We start from the raw sequence: 17,636 nt of genomic DNA on the forward strand, positions 1-17,636 counted from the left end.
TGGGGTGTAATATACAGCATGGTGACTGTAGTTAATAATACTGTATTGTATATTTGAAAGCTACAAAGATTAGATCTTAGAAGTTCTCATCACAGCAACAAAAAATTTTATAACTACATTTGGTGATGGATGTTAACTAGGCATTGTGATCATTTAACGATATACACAAACATCAAATCATTATATTGTATACCTGAAACTAATATAATTTTATATGTCAGTTATATCTCAAAAAAAAAAAAAAAACTGGTTAAACAAAACACATTCTCTTTTTTGTCTTTTCCAGGTTGTTCCATATCAGCTACAATGAATAATAAAAGATATGTATATATATAAATTTACATATTTATATTTGTTGAAAGTTTGTCCATACTAAATGTTAGACTGTGGAGCATCTGGAATTCTCACACACAGCTGGTAGATGTGTAAAATACTTAACCACTTTAGGAAACAGTTTGGCTATTTCTTTCAAAGTTAGTAGGATCCAACAATTACACTCTTGATATTTATCCAAGAGAATTCGAAAACCTATGTCTATAAGAAGGTTTATACCAGCACATTACTATTTTATTCATAATGGCCAGCAATTAGAAACAACCCAAGTACCAGTTTATAGGTGAATGGATAAACAAATTACAGTATGTTCACACAGCACAATAAAATATTACTGAGCAATAGAAAGGAACTACTGTTTTATACAACATGAATCTCAAAAATTTGTGCTAAGTGAAATTATTCAGATACAGAAGATATTGTTAGGGGCTCAGCTGAGTTGGAGAAAGCTGATTGGCTCAGTGTCAGAGTTGCAGTTTAAAACAATAAGCCAAAATGAAATCAACTGTCAAGTCTTTAATCACTTCTATGATAGTATAAGCAAGAGACTAAATGGAGAAAGCACTCAGGACACCTGGGTGGCTCAGTCGGTTAAACATCTGCCTTCGGCTCAGGTCACGATCCCAGGATCCTGGGATCAAGTCCTGCATTGGGCTCCTTGCCCAGTGGGAAGCCTGCCTTTCCCTCTCCCTGCTACTCCTCCTGCTTGTGTGCTCTCTCTCTCTGACAAATAAACAAATAAAATCTTAAAAAAAAAATGGAGAAAGTACTAACCTCCTCATTATTCCATTTTTTCCATGGAATGATGCACCAGTTTGAGGGTCAGGTGGACCAGCACAGACATGGGGATCATCTCACTGCCTCGGGAGACCCAAAAGAAAAGCTCCTGTACTTTTATGGGCCCAGGTTGGCCAGTGGGAGATTCAGGGAGTGGAGGTGGGGCACAGGGAAAAAGGAAAGAGTGAAAGACTAGAAGTGGAAAAGTACTGTTCTGTAAGCCAAAGTGGAGAGAAGCATCCTCTCTCCCTAGCCCTAGGGAGGTCTCCTGAGGGAGGGTCCGAATAAAGACTCTGAATGATTCTGAATAAAGACTCTCTGAATGACTAGAGATGCAGGTGTGCCTAAGAGCATGGCTGGCCACAGCAGACTGAGTTCTTGACTGCAACTCCCTTTGGATTCTGCAGTGCGTTGGTGGTGCAAAGTCTCCTGTGGGGAGAGCAGCTTCTTCCTGTGAGGACTGCCAGATGAAAGCTTTGTAATTGCCTGTTGGGTTGGGTTTACAAAATCACACACTGGTTTTTGGCCAGGAGCTGGACTCCTCAAGTATTCATTGTATGAGCCAATTTATACAAAACTCTGGAAGTTGCATCTAATTTATATAGTAAAGGAACACACATTAGTGGTTGCCTGGGATTGAGGAGTAGGGTAGATTGCAAAGGGGCATAAGGTAACTTTCTAATAGGGTTTATTGTTACACCATTGTAGACAGTTGTCAAAACACACTTAAAGCCACTTAAAGTAGCTGCAGATTTTGTTTTTGTTTTTATTTATTTTATTTTGTTTTATTTATTTATTTTATTTATTTATTTGAAAGACAGAGATCACAAGTAGTCAGAGAGGCAGGCAGAGAAAGAGAGAGGGAGGGAAGCAGGCTCCCTGCCGAGCAGAGAACTCCATGCGGGGCTCGATCCCAGGACCCAGGATCATGACCTGAGCCGGAGGCAGAGGCTTTAACCCACTGAGCCACCCAGGCACCCCTAAAGTAGCTGCAGTTTTGCATGATGCAAATTATATCTCAAATTTTATTTTAAAAGTAAAAAAAATTTTTTTTAAATGGTTTAGTTGAATCCTGAGTGTACTATGTTTACTCTTACTCATGATTTTTAACTATAAATTAGGAATAGGACTAGAGTGTAACTAAAATGTGAAACTATATGGGTTGGGTCAGGGTATGTTATAAGCATGATTTTATCCAGGAAGCTGAAAAGAAAGTGATAACACAAATAGTCTTGACGACTCTCTGAGATATGTTTTTTTATTAAACTGATGTTCTTTTTATACTTAGTTCACGGTGCATTACTGTGTTTTAAAACTTTGTCATACAGTGTCATGAAGCACAAAACTCTTGTGTCTTAAAAATATGCCATTGTTTTTTATACTATAGTAAAATGTACATAGGATTTTAACCATTTCTAGTGGGTAGTTCAGTGTCATTAGGTGCATTTACATTGTTATGGAACTGTCACCCCTATGCATCTCCAGAGTGTTTTATTTGCTTTTTACTTAAAGAATCTAATTTCTCTAAAGTTTGTTATGAAGTCTTTTGTTCAATTCTTTTGAAATATACTTCCATATTTCTGTGTAACATGTTTATTTGAATCTCTTCAGATGCCTGGAATTTTCTTAATGCTGTCAACTTTGAATGTATTCCTTCATGTCTGGTATTTCCGTCACTGTGACCTTATGTAGTCTTTTTATCTCTTTCCTGAGATGGACCTCTGTTTTCTAAAATCAGGGTCTGCTTCATTCATGTTTTACTCCCTTGTTTTGGTGGAGCACAGTCTCTACCAGCTTCCTGAGAAGGAATGTAAAGGTAGGGTGAGGTGATGTTTGCTTTTTGAGTTCTACTCATTTCTGTTTCTATGAAGAAATACTTTAGGGGCACCTGGGTGGCTCAGTTGGTTAAGTGTCTGCCTTTGGCTCAGGTCATGATCCCAGGATGTTGGGATCGAGCCCCACATTGGGCTTCCTGCTCAGCCATGGGAGTCTGCTTCTCCTTCTGCCTCTGCTCCTCCCCCTCCACTCGTGCTCTGCTCTTGCTTTCTCTTTCTCAAATAAATAAATAAAAATTTTTTTAAAAAAAATACCTTATAGGGTGCCTGGGTGGCTCAGTGGGTTAAGCCTCTGCCTTCGGCTCAGATCATGATCTCAGGGTCCTGAGATCGAGCTCCACGTTGGGCTCACTGCTCGGCAGAGAGCCTGCTTTCCCCTCTCTCTCTGCCTGCCTCTCTGCCTACTTGTGATCTCTCTTTCTGTCAAATAAATAAATAAAATCTTTTTTTAAAAAAGGGAAACATTAAAAATAAATAAATAAATAAAAATACTTTATATAACTTTGCTAATACACATTTTTCCTATATTTGAGCCTGAGTGTTATCATATGCGCTTGGCCAGAACTAAGACTGCAGACTGTGCTACATGCACTCAGGCATTGCATTCTGCCATTTATTTTGATCTTTAGCAAACAGTTTTGAACAAGTTGGTAACAAGAGATGTGCAGCTAATAATGCTGGACTATTAAAAAATGGAGAAATAGTATCATGCTGTATGTTAACAAGCAATTATATTGGTGATTCCAGTGCCTTCATGTAAAAGTTGAGGAAAAGGAAGGGTAAGGATCAGCAGGCTTAACATTATTAAACATCTTGATATTATGAAGGGTATATATGTATCACTCTGATTTGTAACTAACAAAACAAGGTAGGTGTGCCATAATTTCAGGGATTTAAAGAAAACAAAAGTTCATTGCCAAATACGGTATTGGGAATGCATCTCTATTGGAATTATGTGATACTGATACTGTGTAACTCTGATTCAGCTTTTCTTTTCCAGGGACACATTATCTGTACTAATTTGAGTAAAATTATTTTGCTTTTCCTTTCTTTTTTCTGTTCTCCCCTTCTCTAACCCTTATTAGATATATGTTAGAGCTTTTTATCTTATCTTCCATGGTTCTTCTTTCTCCTATTTCCAACTCTATTACTCTGTGCTGCATTCTAGGAAGTTTCTTCCCTTTTGCCACCAAGTCATTAATTTTCATTTCCAGTGTTTTCCATTTTCACTTTATCTATCATTTCAACTTTAATGAACGTATTTCTCATTTCTGTGATTTCTTCTTGGTTCTTTTTTATATCTATCTATGCTTATTCAGTAACTGCCCGCTCATATTTAATAGCTGTATTGCTTTATCTGGTGCTTTAAAAATTATACCTATTTTGAAGATTGATTTCAGATTGCTTTGTTTTCTCTAATTCAAGTGTGAATCCCCCCTCCCTTTTTGTATGTCTGTACTATTTTTTTTCCTTTTTTTTTTAAGATTTTATTTATTTATTTGATAGACAGAGATTACAAGTAGGCAGAGAGGCAGGCAGAGAGAGAGAGAGAGGAGGAAGCAGGCTCCCTGCCGAGCAGAGGACCCAGGACCCTGGGATCACGACCTGAGCCGAAGGCAGAGGCTTTAACCCACTGAGCCACCCAGATGCCCCTGTACTATTTTTTCTTAACAACAGATTCTTTTGTGTATTTCATAGTTTGTGTTTTTTTGTTGTTGTTGTTGTTGTTTTTTAATGGCTGTAAGCTTATTTTCAAAAGATTTTATCTTGTAAATGAATCTAGATCATGACCTACTTTTTTTTTCCTTTTAAATTTCTGTCTGGACTATATGATGTCAAGTTGTTAGGTTAGTTACTTGGTTTTAAGTGCAGATTTGGATTCCCTACCCACCTAGGTGAAGGCTTTTGGTTTTGATCTTGGGTAGTTAGTTAACTTTTTCACCCAGTTTGGCAGGTGCCTTGTGTCTGGCTAAGGTATTGAGCAGGTGGTTGGAGATTATCTGATTGCTATTTATGGAAGGGGAAAGTCGTTGTAGTTGAACTTTAGCCTTTAAGCCAATTTGGTCTCAACATTTTCATGGACTACTTGGCTTCAAGTCCTACTCTAATTTATGGTTTGATTTTGACGTGTGAAATGTTTATCTTTCTTCCTTTTGAGCTCATCTGTGGTTTAACATATTTATTTAAAAATATTTTAGTCATAGGGCTCCTGGGTGGCTCAGTTGGTTAAGTGGCTGACTCTTGATTTTTTGCTTAGGCCATGATCTCAGGGTTGTGAGATCAAGCCCCATGTCCAGCTCCATGCCAGGCGTGGAGCCTGCTTATATCCACCCCCTGCCACTTGCACTCTCCATCTCCCTTAAAAAAAAAAAAAAAAAGTTTTAGTATTTTAAAGTTTGGAATGGTAGATAACAGAAGGCATTCCAGCAGATACTTAATTATTTCAATCAGGATGAATTTGGGTTTTCAGTTCCTCAAAATACAGGGTCAACAAAGAATTAAACTGGTTGTAGGACCTGATCTGTAACTAGCTGTCATTTCACCTTAAAGATTACAGATATATTTATTTATTTCACCAATATGAAGTTATTATTTAGTAAAATAATTTTATTTTAAACATTGTGATGAGGTATAAAACTTACCTAAATTTGTTTGTTCAAGTATAGACTTAACACCTCTTCAATGGTGACAAGTGTTGAAATTTTGAGACATGGTGTTATAGTCATTATCTCTATTTCTGCTTATGAGTCATCTGTATAAGTCACCTTCTTTGTTGAAATTATTATGCCTTTACAAAGAAATATGACTATTCTACAAATGGGAAACATTCCCAGGAATAGAAATAAATATTCTGTAAAGTAAAACTAGAGAAAATTTCAAATTTATATAATTATGACTTTAGCAAATCATAAACTTGGTTACTTATATTGCAAGTCAGTAAGTAGCAGTAGCTAACTAGGATGTTGCTTCAGGGTATGGCAGATGGCCTGTAAGTAGCTTGGTGAGGAAAATGTTTGCTAAAGGTGACAGAGTGTATCTACCCTATTTCCCATATGCACTAGGTCATTGGTAACATAAGGTCTTAGCTTCAGGAAGTTGTTAAATTTAAGGTCAGGTAGTAATTCCAAAGCATTTTAATAAATAAAGTACATATTCCTTAGCTGATAATATTTTCTTTTCAGTTCCTGCATACTGAGATGAAATTTGTAGGCTTTTCTCTAGATAACATGCAATATAGAATATGGGGTGTGAGTATATATGTTTGTGGAAAATGTGCAGTTCTGTTGCATGATACAGTGTATGCATATATATCAGGCATGAGATTGATGGGGTTTTGATAACACTTATATAAAATGAAATCCTTATTGCTGATCCTGTGAAAGATTGTTTAATGGCTTTTGCTAGCAAGTAAAAAATGCTGTATATTCTCTTTTGTATTATGAATGTATGTTTTAAACTGCTATGCTACAAGTGTAGAGAAACAGTGAACTCCTATGTACGCACTACACAACTTAAACAGTTGTCCTTCTTGTTGATTTTCGTTCATCTTGTTCCATCTTATTCTTCCTGTCCTATGAATCCTGCTCCCATTGCTCCCCCCGTCTCTACCTTCCCTTCCCCCACCCCAAGATGATACATACAAGTTTGTGTTACGTACTTTCACTAGTAGGCTTATGTTTGGCTGTTGTTTTGTAATACTTTGAATATTTTTGGCAGTTTTGGGATTCTCTTCATTTTCTTCTCAGTTTATAAAAGTTTTTATATAATGGTGTAAAATATCAAATTATTTATATAACTATTTTTTAGTAATCAACACATTGTAGAGATGCATTTTTCTTGAAAGAAGTGGAAGTCTTACATTTTAAAATGTAAGATCATCAGTGTTTTTTGAAAAAAATGTCTTTTTTTTTTAAAGATCTTATTTATTTATTTGATAAACAAAGATCACAAGTAGGCAGAGAGGCAGGCAGAGAGAGAAGAGGAAGCAGGCTCCTTGCTGCAGAGAGCCCAATGAGAGGTTTGATCCTAGAACCCTGGGATCATGACCTGAACTGAAGGCAGAGGCTTTAACCCACTGAGCCACCCAGGCGCCCCCTTGAAAAATGTCTTTAAAAATTAAAATCACACTGCTTTATTTATTTAATGGTTTAGATCACTGTACAACTGTATTACTATTAATTTTGTAAATAATATTTTTAATTCAGTTGATTTGCCATTTGGGATTTTTTTTTAAATGTGTTTTCTAAAACAGATAGTGAACGTGGACTTCTGATCCTAAGAAACTCTTTATAGTATGGTCATGAAAAGAGATAGTGCAATACTTATATATAATTTATAGTGGAAATTATAATTTTAAATGGAAGAAGAACAAAAGTGTTTCTTGAAGAAAATTGCTACATATAGTTTGGCTTATTTTTTTCTTTTCATGCTGTATTTTTATTTTATGTATATTTATGTGTTTTTATGTATTTTATGTATTATGTATTTTATTTATGTATTATTTATGTATTTTATGTGTATTTATTTTAACTATGGAATATCTATTTTAGGACCATAGTTTTATCATTAATGAAAACATTTAGTAAGAATAACTCTTAAGAAATTACCTAAGCTTTTGCAGTTGTGCAAAAGGAAGCTGTGATTTCCTAGATATTGAACAAGAACTTAGAGCTCTAAGCCTAACGTTTATTTTACTATTTAAAGATTCTGTCCTAGTAATTGTATTTTGCAGCCTAGAAGTCTTTAACATCCCAATTTAAAAAAGCAAAATACACAGTTTGCATGCAGCACTGTCACTGAGAAAGATAAGGTAGTATAATTTTAGCAAATGGAGTAAACATTTACTAATTATACAATGTGTGAATTGCTCTTAAGTGTTCAAAACACCAGAGTACAGCTGTTTATATTGAAATATGTTGATTCTCATATGTGTGCCTCTATTTGTTAATGTCTTAGTACAAATTATTAAATAGCTTTTTGATACAATCTGTTAGTAATCATTATGATGCCTAATGAATTAATTAAGAGTTTATGTGGTTACTTATACTTTATTTTAGAAAGACATTTTCTGATAGCTGTTATTTCATTTGATTTCAAGGGGCTGCTCTTACCAGTTGTCATTGTGGATTGATTTAACTTGCTCTTATACTTTTTACCTTTGATATGCCAAGAACTTCAATTGGTTGTGTGGAAATGCAAGCCTTTGTGTGAAGCAGTAGGTAATTGCATCAGAATTTGGCACCCACATGAATCTTATGAAAACAAGCTGTTTGTTCCCTAGAGAAACTATTCTATAAGCTGACTTTGTTTTTATATTCTGTTCTGTGCTAGATTAAGTTTAGTTTAGCCTAGGGCAAAACGTTTCAGGATATTTTGGAAAATCCTAGATGTGATTAGCTCTCTGAAAATAATACTAGTTTTTAAGTTTTGCTTTTTAAAAATTTATCAGTAGGCTATGCAATGCCATTTCTATTATCAAAGTGTCATTTGTAACTGGCACTGAGAATAATTGCAGTGTTCCAAGTGGTATATTGTTTTGCCCTCCTAAGTTTCAAAAACGTGAGCGCCCTATTTTTTATTTTATTTTAATTTTATTTGAGAGCCATTATTTAAACCAAATAGTTATTTCTTCTTAATTTGATGTCCTTCTGTGATCTTCAATGATGAGGAGTAATTGTAATTTCTTGATTACTAAAGCATTTAACATGGGGGAACTATGTGAAACAAATATATAATATTCATAATATAGAAAAAGTTATTTTTATTATAAACTTTTAAACTTTAAAATCCTGAACACTGGGGACGCCTGGGTGGCTCAGTTGGTTAAGCAGCTGCCTTCATTCAGCTCAGGTCATGATCCCGGCGTCCTGGGATCGAGTCCCACATCGGGCTCCTTGCTCGGCAGGGAGCCTGCTTCTCTCTCTGCCTCTGCCTGCCATTCTGTCTGCCTGTGCTCACTTGCTCTCTCTCTCTCTCTCTCTCTCTCTGACAAATAAATAAATAAAATCTTTAAAAAAAAAAAATCCTGAACACTGTTTGCCTAACTCTTAGAAACTCATTTATTTTAAACTTTTCAAAAAAATTCCTATATTAAATTTTAACTTTTCACTTAAACCAAGTAAGCAACCATAATAAAGTATAATTATAAAAGATTAATTAGCCAATAATAATTTTTTCAAAGTTTCAAGGGCGTCATAAGGATTATGTCCTTTATTCATTTGAGATCTCTCAGGAGTAATAGGTACAAATAGTTTCAAAGTTTCTTGTTTAATTCAAAGGTTATTAATAAATATTTACTAAGTTAAAAATAATACATGCACATATTAAAAACATCAAATTATACAGATAGATATTAAATGAAATAAAATACTTCCTTCTCTCATTCCTCAGTCCCCCCACCTCAACTCTTAGGTCCTTTTTTTAGAGTAACCACTGGTAATAACTTCCTATGTGTTTGCTACGCCCATTCAAGCATGTATGCATATGTAAGTATAATTTTACAATTCTCTCTATTTCACTGTATTTATGTTTATGCCTGCATTATTTTGGCTAAAGACATATTCTGGGTAGCAAAGTTATTTGTCCTACTCATTATTTTATAGCTATCTCCTAGAATAATGTCTGACACCTAATATATTAGTGCTTAACAAATGCTTGTTGAAAGAATCTTCCACACATAGTACATGCATGTATTTACATAGTACAGACTTTATAGATTTGTTTTATCATTATACCACATTTTATATTACCAATTTTCTGTTGATGAACATTTATGTTAGGTCTGTTTTCTTCCAGTCAGTGATCCATACATCCATCCATTCATCCATCCGTGCACCTGCCTGTTCATCAGATATATACTGAGTACTTACTGTATGCCACACACCTTGTAGGGATGCAGATGAAGGAATAATAAATCCTGAGCTCTGCTTGCTTGTAACTAACATATGCATAGTTGGTTGAGATATGTCAAAAACAATGAAATAAAACCTAAACAAATTAGTTTCATGAAGGCAGTGGCATTGGTAATATGATGAGAGAGAAGTTTCTACTTTAGGTAGGATGGCCAGGCAAATGAAATAAACAAAGACAGGCAGACTAAAATATGAGAAAAAATAGTTCAAAGAGCTAGAGAAGAGAATTCTAGTCAGAGGAACTAGTAAGTGTAAAAGCTCTGAGGTAAGAATAAGCTTGGTAAGTTCAAGAAACAGAAAGAAATCCAGTATGACTAGAGTATATTTTCTCTTACAAATAAATACTGGTTCAGTGAGTGTCTTTGTACATAAAGATATATTGTATATATTTTTCTAAATCCTCTTAGTGGTAAAACTGAGGGATTAAATAGTATATATGCATTTTACATTTTGATAACTGTGGGGTGGGACCTCTCTTCTCTCTTATCCTTTCTCCCTAAACCTCTTCTTACTCTCCCTGGCACTGAAGAGCTTGGGTTGTCTACAGCTTGATAGGGAATGGACTGTGACATGAGGCACAGCGAGTGAAAGGAATTCCTTTTAGAAGAGAATGTGCTGGGAACTGTGAATGTTTGAGAGACTTTTGTCTGATACGATGAAAATCCAGTAGTGGAACATATGCATAAATTGTGTATGTTGAGTTCTGTGATAAAATATTTGGCTCTTAGAAATAACAGGGCTCTCCTTTTGCCTTTTAATGAAATCATTTCAGTACATTCAATACAGAAATCATTTCAATACAGAAATTATCTCTACTTTCACAACTAGGAAATAAAAAATTCCGAGTTTTTTCAGTTATTATTGGATACGAGGCAGTATTACAAATGATTTCCTACTTTGACACTATTGGATTCAATTTACAAAAATTTGTGATTAAATTAAAGATGTGTTATGCCATTAACCAAAGTCGGTAAAAAAATCTTTGCTATAATATGGCTTTTATGGAAGAAGGCAGGAAGAGCTTCTCCTATTTAAAATAAGTTTTTAAAAATCCTGGGTATTGTTACATTGGTGAATCCCATTTTTAAATAAAATACCTCTCTATCAAAAAGGCATTGTTTTAATTTTAAAGGAGAAATGTCAGAATCACATAATTTTGGGGTCAGATTAGAAATTTTAGACTGTCAAAGAACACATTTTTGTTTCATGAGGTGTTTTGCTGTTGAGTAAACAGGGTCAAGTCACATTTGAGATCATAGAGATATTTGTTTAAGTTTTTTCAATCTTTATTTTTTTGATAGGCTGAAGTTAGGAAATTCTGGCAGGTACATCCAGATTACCATGTACCTAGAGAGAGAAGGGGGTATGCAGTTTCCTTAATTATGATTTATTTTTCCTCTTTTCTATGTAATAAGACCATTTCCTTTGAAAGTTAGAAAGAACTTGAAGGAATGAGTTTAGGAATCTGTGATGGAAAAGATCTTAACAGATGCCAATGCGGTCTGTTCTATTAAAGATTTTTAAAATCTTTTTTTAACCTAAGTAATTTTTCCCAACAAAACTTATAAATGAACTCTAATTGGAAATCATTTTTATTGTGCTACTTGAACCTGGTATACATTAGTAATGATAAAGCAGTTAACTTATATTTTGTATGTGGTATGATAAGTTAATTTTTTTTTAAGATTTTATTTATATATTTGACAGAGAGAAATCACAAGTAGGCAGAGAGGCAGGCGGAGAGAGAGAGAGAGGAGGAAGCAGGCTCCCTGCTGAGCAGAGAGCCGGATGTGGAACTCGATCCCAGGACCCTGAGATCATGACCCGAGCCGAAGGCAGCGGCTTAACCCACTGAGCCACCCAGGCGCCCTGATAAGTTAATATTTTGATTAAGGAGGCTAATTTATATGGTGTCTACTGTAAAATCATCCAGCTAGTTTTAACAGAAATATATAATTTTTAATTGAGATAAATTCTTGATACCAAACCTTTAAGGTGAGGGTCAGGAAAGGAATTAGTATTTTATTAGTCTTATCTTTTGTCCTAAAATGAACAGAAATATAAAATATGTTGCATGTTTACAGAAATCTTCTATTCCTTTTACAATATGTAGATATATAAGTTGTAATTGTTTGAATCACTAGAACATCTAATTTTTGCTTGACGATATGCAAATATGCCATTAAATCTGTTTTTTAAGATTTTTCCAGTTTAATGTCTGAATCCAAATTCATAAAGAGTTGGAAAAATGAGATGTCTGAGCTATAGGATTCACAGGGATTTCATATGAAGCCTATTTAATCAGTATAACACTGTTATTAATATTCATAATGTCAGCTGGAACACAAATGACAGACTATGGGGCCTAAAAATTTTACTTGGTGAATTTATTAAAAGTAGCTTAAAAAATTAATGGAATTTAAGTAAAGTTGGTGAATATGAAAATCTTGTGTTAGCAGAAAAAAAATCTCTATTAGAACTTTCTTTAAGACCATTTTGCATTGATGTCTTTTGACAGATTTCATTGGTACTTAAAGAAGAAAGATGCATGAATGGTCATTTAAGAGGATTTAAACACATTGGCACATTAATTTTTACATGAATAATAAGTACTTTCCAAAAGCAATTAACTTACAGTGTACAAGATAAGAATTGAAAAATAAGACTGTGACATCAAGGGCAAAGAAAATGTGCTGTACATTTTAAACTTAGTGGCAGGACTTTTTAATATTTTGGTTTATTTTATTTTTATAGTTTAGATAGGATGTGACTTAGAATATGGTTATTTTAACACATTCGAAAACCTATTAGTAGAGCAATGATGCTTCCTCCCTCCACAAAAATATTGGTAGTATTAAACATTACCCTCTGCAGGTATTATTTGCATTTCATAGAGAAGTAAGCATTTGTTGTGCTATTGGTAATATCCGAGAATATATTCAATTTTATAGACAGTCAAAGCGATGATTCTGATTGGGTTTAGTGATTCAAATACTTATGTGTTAACACAGATTTGTTGATTATAACATAACTTAAATGTATAATAAATAAACTTCTTAGAGTTTAGTGTGAGAAATTTAGCCAAGATCCTTCTGAGTAGTGTACGAATGAATTTGTTCTGAATTTTAGCCTGCAGAAGTAAAAAATTGGGAATGGTGTTAAGTAAAAGTGGAATGATTTGATTTTGTGTACCACCTGTTACTCTTTGTTTTCAAATGTGCTTCTAGTGGCATTATACCAGCTCTCTAGTTTTTATTTTATTATTAACGTTCGTTAAAAACAATTAATTTTAGACCATTATGTATAATTATAATCACACAGTATTTTTGTTTTCTATTTTTCAGAGATTATTTTTCATGAAAATTTTAGTACTTATAAAAACCATAGTTGAGTTATTATCTGCAACAGTCCACTTAAGGTTTACCAATGAGAGAATATAGGCATTCGCCTGGCAGTTCAGACGGATACCAGAAGTTTCACTTGTAGCCTGTCAGTGTTATATATGAGCGATTTTGTTTCATTAGACCTAACAGGAATTGCCTAGTATGTTTTAGGACTCATATTCAGAGTTTTGATTAGAAAAAGCATTAATAACCAGAAATGATCACAGTATAAACTATATGTTAATTTTTCTGTGTAAGGAGTGAAATCAAATTGATTGATATATTCGTTTTTATTATTTCTTCTAGTAGCTTTTTAAAAGATAGTAGGTTTGGGGAAGTAGTTTTTGTTTTGTTTTTTGGCTCTGAGATATTCACTTACATGTCCAGGAGAGGGCAGCATTTTACTATCTCAGGCTCATAAAAAATTAGCCCTGCTTAGACTGTCAATGTTTCTTGTAATTACTCCCAGTATATTTGTTGCTTGCTTATGAATTAACTTGCATTTATGGAACTAAATCATTTCAATCATTTAATTACACCTGAGGAGCTGAACTATAATTGCTTGCTTCCAACTAGGATCTGATATGGCTTGAGCAGTATTAATTTGGTGTTTACTTTTCTGAGTGCTAAAAGCATTAAAATGATTGTGCAGTGGGATTACATTTTACTAATTGCTGGCATTCATTAGCTGGGTAAATGATGAGGAAGAGTGACTGTATATTGCAGAGGGATAAAATTATGGTTTTAAATAGTATATTACTAAGCACATTAAGGCCTGTAAGACATGTTTTAAAATACTCCAGAGGTTATTAAAGACTGTATTTTCTACATGTCTTGCTATATGAATCTCTTATTAAAAGACTGCAATTATTATTAACCTTTTTGGGCAATATGTAGGGAAATGGCTTCATTGACTGGGACATATTTCTTTGATATTAATAACTTCCTATATTTTCAGCTAATCCAAAAGTAAATGAGGAACTTAGAAAAAGATTGCCAACTCCAGATCAACATATTTAGAGAAAATTGGAAAAGGAGAAGCTTACTACAGCTTTATTTGAGGACTTTTTAAAAGAACGCAGAGTTCTAGCTGTGAGGTAAATCAAATTTTATTCTCCTTAAAAAGCATGCCAAGGGAAAAAAAAACCCTTGCATACCCTTTGTCATGTTTATTATGAAAACAAATGCAAGACAAATATCAATAATTCCATAAGAATAATAGTCATTATGTTTAAAAAAATTCAAATAGTAGTCTTAAATTATTTTTATAAGTATAAAATGTTTCATTTCAAAATATACATTGTAAATTCAAATCAATAAATTTGAAATTTTTGGTATGAAGTTTATGACATATAGAGTATACATTTTATTTTTCTTAAATTGTTGGAGTTAGAAAAAGCTCAAGTTAGATAAAATAAATGGTTCTCTAACCAAAGGAACAAGAATGTCTAGAAGCTTAACCTGAACTGTATTTACTAAAATGTAAGTGTGAAAGAAAGAACCTTTCTCTGAGAAAAAAGATTTAATTTCACCTGTTGAAATATACAGTTAATAGTCCCATTATAAATGTTTTAGAAAACCATTTATCCTATAAATTCTCTGTTAAACAAAGGTAAGGTTTAGGTGTGTTCTGATATATTGTTTTAAGTTTATTTATCTAGAGTTGGCTTTATTTTAGCTTCAAATCTTGGAGCAAAAACCAGAGACATTGCCAGAGCAAACAAGAACAGAAGTACAAATGGAGGACTGGTCAAAAGGTAAGGACTTTTAAGGTATTAATACCAAACCCCAGGTGTTGTGCGAGTTCAAGGCACTGAATGAAGTGTGTTTGTTCTAACCAATATATTAGACGGAGGCAGACAAGCGTGCACGCGTGCGCGCACACACACACACACACACACACACACACACACATACAAAGAAGGAGGCATATACAAAGAGACCCACATACTGTAAAAGAGACACAAAGAAAAACACACAGAGAAAGAGAAACACACAGAGGAAGAGATACTGAGAGAGAAAGAGGGAAACAGAGACGCAGGGAGAGAGAAAGAAACACACATACACACAAAGTGATGGAGAGAGGAGACTGAGAGAAGGACTGATATAGAGATGCATACAGAGGGCCACCCTCAGAGAAAGAAACACAAACAAAGAGACATAGACACAGGGAGGGAGATACAAAAGTCAAAGAGGGAGGCACAGACACACATGTGGAAGCACAAACACAAGGATACACGCACTGAGATGCACAGAGGAGACAGCAGGGTAAAAGAACACAGTAGAAAGAGAGACATACAGTGAGAGAGACAAGGGAAAACACACATACACACACAGAAAGACAGACACACAGTGAAAGATGAAGATGCACACAGATAGAAAGAGACACATATATGTGGAGAAAGACAGCTGCACTCAGAGAAACAGAGCAAGACACGTTCAGATACAGAGACATGTGGAGATAGGTGTGCACTGAAAAATGCACTCAGAGACACCCGAAGAGAGATGGACCCAAGGGGCCTGAGGTAGAGCCAACAGAGACATGGCAGAGATGTGCAGGTGGAGACAGAGAAAGACCCTCCTAGACAGAGACAGAGAGAGACGGGAAGACAGAATCCCAGACAAGAAGAGAGACAGAAGATGCACAGGCAAAGGGAGAGAACAGCCAGAGATGAAACACAGTTTAAAAGACACACAGACTGAAAGACGGTCTGAAAAGCAAAGAGAGATGATAGATAGATAGATAGACAGACAGACAGACAGACAGAAGACGGACAGACACACACATAGGTAAGCAGGGCAGGCTGGTAAGGCACAGCTGTCTCCCTAAAGAGCAATATAGAGAGCCATAAAGAGAGAGGTTTAAAAAATGTTAGTTTTTTTTTTAATGTTAGATTTTTTAACTGAGATCTCTTATAGTAAAATATTGCAAATCTGGAATCCCTAGGAAACGATTATTCTGAATATAGTGTTGCATGTAGTTAAAGCTCTGTGTACATTGTTTTTATTTCCTCTTAATTTTCTATTAAAAATTAGATTATTACTGAAACATGCAGACATGTCTCCCTTTTTTGATTCCCCTCCCCCAACAGGGGTCTTCTTCCACCATATATCAACCACACAGTTACCATTTTCAGAAGGTTAAAGACCATTTTGGGGTACTATTCTATTACCATTTTATTATATATGTTAATAGTTACATATTCCTTTGAATTATAGGAAGATGCTCTGCTTTCTGAGTATAATTTTTTCTGATTTCTGCACTTGTTTTTGATTTCCACATGTACAAATTTTTTTTGCAGTTTCTACCTACCATTAACAAGCTTTCTCTAGACTGTTTGTTATGATTTTAGAATCCAGGTAGCTGATTGAATTGCGTACAAAATAATAACAAGTAATATCTGGGTGAGGTAGTTATAGGTATTTAATTCAAAGTTTATGGTTTTAGTGAATGGGCTTTATGACACTTAATTTCCATCTGTTTTCTTTATATTCAAGTTTGTGCTGGTGTGAAGCAGGGAACTAATTTTTGGTAGCTGTTTTTATTCATTTATGCAAATAAACAAGAAACATTCTTCTTTTCAAGGGCTCAAAGCAGTTTTACTCAATTTATGTACAATAATAAGGAAAGAGGAAGTAAATAATGATGCCCCTGTTATTTTTGTTCCCTATTCAGAGGTCACATTGCTGTGGAAGTCATGTTGTTCACATTATAGACAAAAGGATCTCTACGGAACGAAAGGAATTATTTTTACTATATCTAAAGCTACAGACTGTGGAGGGAATACTTTTCATAAGTATAGAATAACCAGAAAAGAAGTTAAGGAAGGGAACTGCTAAAGCTGTAGGACACCTACAGAAAGGAAGGTTTTAGGGCTAAAGATATAGATTCATAAATAGTTTGCAGAAGGCACAGACCACAATAGATGTGACTGAAACATCATTAAGAAAATTTGCATTTTTACAGTTTTTTTTTTAACATCAGAAATAGGAATAAGGCATTCCTTTATATAAAGGCCTATTAATGAAACATTACTGAGGAATAAAATTAAATAGGTAAATATAATATCTTTTGAATTTTGTGATATAATTGATATATTTAAAATCTAACATGGTCATTGCCTTGACATTAAGATTCACAGGAGTTATAAAGCACAGATTGCTTCAAAGCTGTTTCTTAAACTAGTATTCATAGTCTGCTTGGGTAATTAGTTATTTTATTTAATATTATTTTACTTGTTTTTTTTTTTAAAGAAATGGAGCCAACTAAAAACTTGTATTACACCGATATGTCTTCATGTTACCTTATTCTTTTTATTATAAGGAATGCTACAGTATATCTTCTTTTCCTAGCTCTATTGTAGAAACATTGCTGAAATATTTGACGTGCCAGTTGA

At 34.2% G+C, this 17,636-nt stretch overlaps 1 protein-coding gene across 6 annotated transcripts in view; it reads left to right on the plus strand.

The window, feature by feature from the left end:
• MIPOL1 (mirror-image polydactyly 1) overlaps positions 1–17,636 on the plus strand; it is a 327,451-nt gene that overhangs the window by 40,072 nt on the left and 269,743 nt on the right. For 5 of the 6 annotated variants that reach the window (XM_059181948.1, XM_059181955.1, XM_059181951.1 and 2 more), the window contains exons 2-3: positions 14,198–14,336; positions 14,918–14,996. The exons of the other annotated variant lie outside the window; for it this stretch is intronic. In XM_059181948.1, coding sequence (XP_059037931.1) covers positions 14,978–14,996 — 19 coding nt within the window. In that variant the 5' untranslated portion in view covers positions 14,198–14,336; positions 14,918–14,977. The remainder of the gene's footprint in view (positions 1–14,197; positions 14,337–14,917; positions 14,997–17,636) is intronic. 6 annotated transcript variants of the gene reach the window in all.

This window comes from Mustela lutreola, chromosome 7, assembly GCF_030435805.1.
Source record: "Mustela lutreola isolate mMusLut2 chromosome 7, mMusLut2.pri, whole genome shotgun sequence".
NCBI lineage: Eukaryota > Metazoa > Chordata > Mammalia > Carnivora > Mustelidae > Mustela > Mustela lutreola.